Genomic DNA, 8,781 nt, shown 5'->3' on the forward strand with positions numbered 1-8,781 from the left:
CATGCCAACATAATTCAAAATGTTAAAGGGAAAAAACCCTACTGTTTAAGAACAAGTAGGATAAGGAACAGCATAATAAATCGCTGGAGTACTAACCTTGGCCACTGCACATCGTACAGCCATTGACCTGTCAGTCAAGAGAGATCTGGCATTCTTGTATATATCACGGTGAGAGGAAGCTGCTGCACCACCCAGTCCATTTAGAACTTTCTGTAGGCTCATTAAGATTTCACTTCGCCCTTGTGACTAGATGTGTACATAAAGCAAAACTTTAAAACTACATTGTAAAATAAATCCCAAATTTAAACGAGAACATACCAAGACATAAAAGTTCTTTGGGGGCTTGGTGCCTGTAGCTCAAGCAGCTAAGGCGCCAGCCACATACACCAGAGCTGGTGAGTTCGAATCCAGCCCAGGCCTGCCAAACAGCAATGACAACTACGACCGAAAAATAGCCGGGCATTGTGGCGGGTGCCTGTAGTCTCAGCTACTTGGGAGGCTGAGACAAGAGAATTGCTTAAGCCCAGAAGTTGGAGGTTGCTGTGAGCTGTGATGTCACAGCACTCTACCCAGGGCAACAGCTTGAGGCTGTCTCAAAAAAAAAAGTTCTTTGGGCCTAATGGTCTTATTTCCAAATTATAAACAGTAATTAATGAAAAGAAAAATAAAATTAAGTATTCTAGGAACTATCTAAAAGGTAAGAATAATTATTTAATTAAATAGCTTCCTGAAAAATTAGGTTCCAACAAGGAAACATATTCCAGCGTTTCCATGACATACTGAAATACAATATAAAGAGAACGTGAAGACAGATTCAAAAGCTTCAACATCATATCTCAAGGGTTGAAACTTTTAGATTTAAAGATTAAGTAAAAAATAGTTAAGAAATATTAGAAACCTTCCAATTGAGGAAGAAAACATCCAACACATTTAAAATAACTTGTTAGAAATATAGCAAACCTTCATCTTGTGACTAACTCAAACTCGTGTTTCTCTGCTCTTCTTAGTGCTTGTTCTTATTTCTAGAAATACTTTTTCACACATAGATCTCTTCCACTGCATTATAAACTCTTCGAGGTCAGAGACCATGTCTTATTCATCTTCGTGTGCCTAATGCCTAACAAATAATAAGTCCTCAATTCTTATTTAACGAATGAGTAGACAAATAGTTTCCAGAAGAGGTATCTAATCCTAATCTAATGTCTGGTATCCTTATAAAAGAAAAAATATATAGATACAGAACACAGAGGCACAGGAAGAAGGCAGAGATTGGAAAGATGCATCTATACGCCAAAGATTTCCAGCAACCACTAAAAGCTAACAAGGAAAGGAAGCATCCTTCCCTAGAGCCTTCAGAGATGGCTGTGCTGACACCGAATTTCAGACTTGTAGCTTCCAAAACTGTGAGACAATAAATTTCTATTGTTTTTAGCTACCTACTCTGTGGTGACTTATTACAGAAAACATAGGAAATTAATACATTAGCTATGGTACAAAAATAAAATGTCAATACAAAAATAACCATAGGGCTAAAAAAAAAAGGCAAACCTATTCATTGTCAAGGCAAAGCATCCTTTCCTTACCTTCTGAAAAATAAGGTAATGTACATGAAAAAGGGGCCAGGTAATAATTTGAAATTGCCTGTTTGATAAGCAATATAGGTACCATAGTAACAGAAAAAAGCAAACATTTTTAGTGGACATCTAACTCTTGCCACAAGCAAAATATTCAAATAATATTAGTTGTAAAACTTACCTCTGCACTTTTCAGAGATTTCAAAAGATTATTTACTGTTTCTGGAAAAGCACTACCCAACATTCTTCCCATTTTTTCATAAAATGCTCCAACACAAGCCACTGCAGCCCTGTAAGAATTAATATTTTCACTGGTCCTTGGTCAGGTTAATGGCATAATTTCACTATACTTATCTTCAAAAATCGATTTGTATTTGCCTAGGACACTTCTGACTATCATCTTTAGTTTTCAACTTTCAAAAACACCTTGTTTGTCCTTTGTAATTGTGTAACAAATACTACAGTTAACCAAACTGTATTCTTGTTAAGAATATAAAAGAATAAATATATATGTATGTAATAAATCACTCCCATCTTCTGCTAAGAAACCCAAGCTTTCCTTTTATGAAGACTCACAATGACTCTGCCCTTCTCTCAATATATATATATATATGTATATACACACACACACACAAATATATATATATATATACATACCTACATATACATATATATAAAAAACACTTAATGTCAACCACTCATTTTGACAAAATTGTGTCATTTACTGTGTGTGACCTTGACCCTTTTACATATCTTTATCTTATTCTGTCAGTGGAAATGTAAACTCCGTAAACAAGGAATGTATCTCATACATTTGTACTGCTCACAGTGCCTGCTTGTATGTGTATTTGATAATAGTATGCTATTACTTGTAAGCCTGTGAAATCTAATCTAAATTGCATTAATGGACTATGTGGACAAAGAAATAGCAGCACCTCTCTTTAGGAGTAAGAAACAACAGGACCATCACTCCTGTGAAAAGTAAGTGAAGAGCTGTGTATGCTCTGGAGTCTGGCAGACCTGGGCTTAAATCCTAGAAATTGCCAACAAATAGTTATGCGACCTGAGAAAGTTACACATGAAAAAGGCAAAATAAATTTAGCTTACAATCATACACATAATAAATAATAGAATCAGAGAATCAACCTTTACCTCTTTGACTCCAAATCTCAAGTTTTTTTCAATACTCTATAGGCTAATAATGAAGTTAAAAATGACTGAGGTCACAGGACAGAATATATTAGGGAATTCCTAAACAGAATTCATGAATCCACTTGAAATACATATGAATACTACACAGATATACTCACTGATTTACAGACTACCTATGACAGAAGTGAGCAGTTGTAACAGAGATGTACAGTCTGCAAAGCCAAAAATACTACCTGAAAACATCTGCCCTGGACCCAAACCACATATGTGGGATAGGAGTTGGGTTAAGCCCTCAGTCTAGCAGATCAGCAAATCTACAGGCAAAATGGTCTGCTTCACAACTATTGAACTCTGTCAATATAGTGTGAAAGCTGCTATCACCTAAATCAACAGACACATCTGTATTCCAATATAACTTTATTTACAAAACAGACAGTAGGCTGGCCTCGGAATAGACTTGACTTTGCCTATTCCTGCTTCAATTACATCACCTAGAAACTCTACTTTTCTGACTCAGACAAGAGTATTATCTCCATTCCAATTTACCTGTGGAAATTGCTGGTACCCTACCAGTTCTCTGTAGTGTGCTAGAAATCCCAGTGGCAATAGATATGTGGAAGCAGACCCTTCTTTCCCAGATCTGCATAGAGATTTTATTGTCAGCAGCACGCCTCAGGTTCTATCCACCCCAGGGTCTTTATGGTCAGTAGTCTCTTACTAAGTTTCCCTGAAAAAACAAATAAAAATTCAAGGGTCCCTGTCAAAGTACTTACAATTTTGTTGGTAAGTAGGCTGCAGTGTCGTCTTTATTTCTGATAATGTCATTACATTTATCAAGTGTTTGAAAAACTGTAAAGGTATCTCCAATGCTATAAAGGGCTGCAAGATTTTTTGCTAACAATTTTCGGGTAGGTGGTCCAGGTGAACTACTTATTAATCCAGTTAATTGTTCAACAAGTTTTTTCTGTTTTTCTTTTACATCAGTCTGTCATAGAAAAAAAAAAGATAACTTTTTTTTCTTATATATACTTTTGCTACCTTTTAATCAAAAAATACTTAACCATAAAACTATCAATAACCATTTTCAAGATAAGGAAAAATTTAGTAAGAAATGAATCATTCTTTGCTAGATTAAATTTTCTCCCTCCTTCCTCTTCAATGCTAAAAAGTTAGCTTCAAAAAAAAAAAAAAAGTTAGTTTCCAGTAAAATCGACTATTTTGATACCAAAAGTTTCCAGGCCAACTTGCTAAGAAATGAACCAGTAGCCAAAAGTTGCAAAATATTGGGTATATGCACAACTGATAATCTTAGAATCCAGATGGGTTTCCCATGTAAATGTAAAGTCAGTAATTCATAAAGCTACAGGTCAGTGAAGGAAACCAAAAGAAACTCAAGAGCCCTAGGAAACAAACAAAAAGTACACATATCCACCTATAATCGGTACCTAGAATTCATTTATTCATTCAAGAAATACTTATTGTGTACTTACAGTACGTCATGCACTATTCCAGGTACTGAGATGCAACAGTGAACAAAACAGACAATGTCCCCATCCTCAAGAAGTTTACATTCTAGCGAGGAGGGACAAAGTTTACCACACAAACAAATGAACAGTGTTAAGTGCTTATTGTTTTAAACAGATTAGGTATAAAAGGCAGATATGACACACACTTATAACTCTGCCTCAAACTATACAAAAGTAATTCACGTAACCAAAATGTGTGTCTACCCCCATAATATTCCAAAATGAAAAGAAAAAAAAGAAAAGAAATGGCCTTTCTGAAAAGTGAAGGGCCAAGATATGCAGATGACTGGGGGAAGAACATTCCAGGCAGAGGGAACAAGTACAAAGGTCCTGAGCCTGCAGCAGCTTAGCATCCTTGAGGACAGCAAGAAGGCCCGTTTGGCCAGAGGAATGAGAGAGAAAATAGTAAGAGATAACAGAGGGTAGCAGGGATCAGATCATTCAGTACCTTATATACCACTGTAAGAACTTTGTATTTTATTCTAAGCAAGAGTTTGAAGTGGAGGAAGGCCATGATCAGGCTCACTCTGATTGATGAGCTGAGAAATGATCCATAAGATACGCAGATACATGTATCATGAGCTAATAGGGAGCAATTACAGAAATCCAGATGAGAGATGATGGTGGTAACCATGGAGATAAGAAGTAAAAAGGCATATACCCAGAAGACCAAAAAGCACATCATAACAAAGATATTTGTACTAGAATGTTTATTGCAGCTCAATTCATAATTGCTAAGTCATGGAAGAAGCCCAAGTGCCCATTGATCCACGAATGGATTAATAAATTGTGGTACATGTACACCATGGAATATTATGCAGCCTTAAAGAAAAATGGAGACTTTACCTCTTTCATGTTTACATGGATGGAGCTGGAACATATTCTTCTTAGTAAAGTATCTCAAGAATGGAAGAAAAAGTACCCAATATACTCAGCCCTACTATGAAACTAATTTAGGGTTTTCACATGAAAGCTATAACCCAGTTACAACCTAAGAATAGGGGAAGGGGAGAGGGAGGGTAGGGAGAGGGGAGGTGGGTAGAGGGAAGGGGATTGGTGGGATTACACCAGTAGTGCATCTTACAAGGGTATATGTGAAACTTGGTAAATGGTCTGTAAAGCTAGTGAATGATGCCCCATGATCATATCAATGTACACAGCTATGATTTAATAATAAAAAAAAGAAGTAAAAAGATTCTGAAAATATTTGAGGATGGAAACACAAATTTCCTGACTATCATGATGTGAAGTTTGAGAAAAACACAAGTCAAGAATGACTCTAAGATTTTTGGCCTAAGCAACTAGAAGAATAAAATGGTCATTTCCTGAGAAGGAGAACATTGGGGAAAGGGAAGGTTTGGAGGAGAAACCAAGAATTTGGTTTGGATTTGTTAACTCAGAGATGTCACTTAGACAAGAAGGAGTAGAGTATATGTAGAGGTAGTAAAATTCCTAAGATTAGATGATGTGACTAAAGAAATTAAGTATAGACAGAAAAAAAATGTCCCAGACTGAGGAACAGCCAACAGAAGAGAATGAGGAGGAGCTGGTGAAGTAGGAGAGGATCAAAAAGCAAATGGTATATGGGGAAGCCACGAACAGGAAGAACTTCACGTAAAGCATGCAAAGTAATGATAACAACCTTATTTTTTAGTTTAGGTGGAGAGTATACAGATAATCATATTATTATGCTTTAAAACTTAGATTGTTTCATGTACTCTTATATTTATCAAGCTCACAACAAAATAAAAAATGTTTTAGTGTTTAAAGGTCAAGGCTCAGCTATATCAAAATATGGGATGGATCAAATAAGACAAAATACTGCTTATTGTTCTGGGCAATTTGTGATCCATGATGGGGGGAGAAGAGCTATTTCAGTGGAGTAGGGGCAATAAATGCCCAGGTGGATGGGAAGTAAGATAAAAATACAAACTCCTAGTTAAAGATTCCAAGTGAATCCATACATCAACTGTCTCTCTAGAAACTCCACTAAAATCACATTAAAAGACAACACCCCCCCAACACACAAATCCACAAGGGTAAATAAAATAGAAAAAAGAATCAACGCAAAATTAGGAAGCCAAGCATTCCCAATAAGGAAAGCCGAGAAGAGACCCAACTTAGAACACAAGATCTCTAAAAGATCTTTTTTTATGTCCTAGGTGGTTCTAGAGGTGGGAGTAAAGTTGCCCCTAGAAATGGAAGGAATGGTTGAGACTGTTTAAGAAGCTTTAAGACTCTCTTCTCTATTCTGGAAGAACACAGGAATCTTTTTTTTTTGAGACAGAGCCTCAAACTGTCGCCCTGTGTAGAGTGCTGTGACATCACAGCTCACAGCAACTTCCAACTCTTGGGCTTAAGCGATTCTCTTGCCTCAGCCCCCCAAGTAGCTGGGACTACAGGCACCCACCACAATACCCGGCTATTTTTTGGTTGCAGCCATCATTACTGTTTGGCGGGCCGGGCTGGATTCAAACCTGCCAGCTCAGGTGTATGTGGCTGGTGCCTTGGCCGCTTGAGCCACAGGTGCCAAGCCAGAAGACAGGAATCTTATTCTCTGGAAAGACTAAAATATTGTCTCTCTGGACTAAAGAATGCCTAGCACAGCTATGAGCTGGGAAACTGCACTGAAAATAGGAGGATTAAGTAAAAGTTTACATAGTGAGTTGAAGTCTCTAGTCTTCTCTCCTAAGTCTCAAACCTAGAACCTAGGCAGCTAGCCATAAACCTTTCACAAACTAGAGTAGAAAAGTCTCTTCTGGGAAATGATCAGCCTAGAGAAACCTAAGATACTAAAGTGAGGAACCAAATTAGCCTACAGTGAGATCCAGTTAATCAAATAGGACCTGTGCCTCTAGCCAAATTTTTACTACTATTAAATTTAAGTAGACGGCAAACATCATCAGATATTTGAGCAAAATATATATATATATATATAATTTCAAAGGCAGAAAACAAAACACTCAGACAATAATAAGCAATTTAAATCAAAGAAATTATAAAGGAAGAAACCAGAAAGAATAAAAATAAAACCCTATTATTAACTCCTCAGAGAGGTCAAGTGAAAATACTGGCATTGTTCAGCGGACTGTCAAACTACCTGCACTTGGTGATGATGAATTTAAATTCACACCAGCCACGTAGTTGTATTTTGCTCCAGTCACACTGAGTTGCCCAAGTAGAGACATGAAGTCGCAATGAGCAGGGTTTAAATAAGGTTTGGGTCTTACCACTGAATAGAAAACAAATATAATAGAAATATCCATCTGTTGAATACGTGTGTCCTCAAATTCATAAGTGACCCACAATCTTTCCAAATCATAATGTATGTTTTCTTACGAATCATAAACACATTATCTCTATAATGTTAATCCAATTAGTGATAAAAACAATACCATACCTTGTTGGCAGCAACCAATACTTTATCAAGAAATCGCAACCATTCAAAGATAAAAACTGGTCTCTTTGCTTCGGTGATTTGAGCCAAAGCTTCTTCATTTAGCAATAAACTGTGGGCTAACTCCATTACTCCAAGTTTTAAATCCGCACCTTAAAACAACAGAGTACAGAGGATATTGTAAGGATTTTTTAATGTTAAAAGTCAAGCATAATCAATATAACCACCAAGAAATGAAAAGTATGTCTTTACTTCCCATTTCATTTGGAGGAAAATAAAATGAGGCAAACCCTGAGAAGCTACTTTTAAAGGACAAAGGTACAAACAAAAACAAATACAACTGTGCTTGATGAGGAAGAATGAATAATAGGATGAAAGGAAAACAGAATATTGCAAAAAAGGGCATTAATCTAGAAAAAATATGCCTAGTAACACATGCGTCATTAACTTGTCCTATAAATGAGCAAACTTTAGCACTAAGATCAAAATCCAAGGCTGGGCCTGACAACCGGTTCTCCTTTTTATCTCGACCACCGCTCGGTATATAGCTCCTTTGCCCTTCCCCAAATGAACCTAGCTCAGGAGAAGGTCAAAACGTCCCAGCAAAAAGATCCCAAAGTGCAGGCCTCCAAGATTCTTCCCACAGACAAGAGTGGGGCAGGTCCCCGAGGCTGCAGCGTCAGTGACAGCACCGGGTGGTCAGCGAACGCGGCCAACAGGCCTCGCGCGCTCAGGGTCTGGGTTCACCCGGCGACTCCAAGGACCGTAGCGTAGTGCCAGGCCCGCAGGGGAACCGCAAGAGGCGTCCGCAGGGTTCTTGGGGCTGTCAACCGCACGAGGATGCGGCTCGGAACCAAGTACGGAGACAAAAAAGGGGAACATGTTCATTACTAACTCAGAGTCTTCCCCATCCCTCTGCAAATGTACTGGGGGATAAGGACGTGTGCGCGCGTCAAAGTGCATGCTCTGGCGACCTCACCTCCTAGTCTGGGGCCGATCAGCTGAGCTACAGGGTCGGAAGTAGGTAGCCACCAAGGGACCAGGACGCCCCGCCTCCCGCACTCCGGGCAACAGGAAGTGAGGGGTGAGCGCGTGCGCGGAGGACTGGTTTTACGCAAGCATACGCACCACT

General features: G+C 38.2%; 1 protein-coding gene across 5 annotated transcripts in view; it reads right to left on the minus strand.

The window, feature by feature from the left end:
- Positions 1–8,701, minus strand: part of HEATR5B (HEAT repeat containing 5B) — a 96,964-nt gene extending 88,263 nt beyond the window's left edge. The window contains exons 1-5 of one of the 5 annotated variants that reach the window (XM_053588575.1): positions 8,629–8,701; positions 7,653–7,801; positions 3,500–3,711; positions 1,756–1,864; positions 97–246 (exon numbers count right to left, since the gene is read on the minus strand). In XM_053588575.1, coding sequence (XP_053444550.1) covers positions 97–246; positions 1,756–1,864; positions 3,500–3,711; positions 7,653–7,778 — 597 coding nt within the window. In that variant the 5' untranslated portion in view covers positions 7,779–7,801; positions 8,629–8,701. Of the gene's footprint in view, positions 1–96; positions 247–1,755; positions 1,865–3,272; positions 3,454–3,499; positions 3,712–7,652; positions 7,802–8,544; positions 8,608–8,628 lie in introns of those variants that run through there. The other 4 variants (XM_053588574.1, XM_053588573.1, XM_053588577.1 and 1 more) reach the window with 4 other exon arrangements.
- Positions 8,702–8,781: the final 80 nt, after the last annotated feature.

Source organism: Nycticebus coucang, chromosome 4 (assembly GCF_027406575.1).
Source record: "Nycticebus coucang isolate mNycCou1 chromosome 4, mNycCou1.pri, whole genome shotgun sequence".
Taxonomy (NCBI): Eukaryota; Metazoa; Chordata; class Mammalia; order Primates; family Lorisidae; genus Nycticebus; species Nycticebus coucang.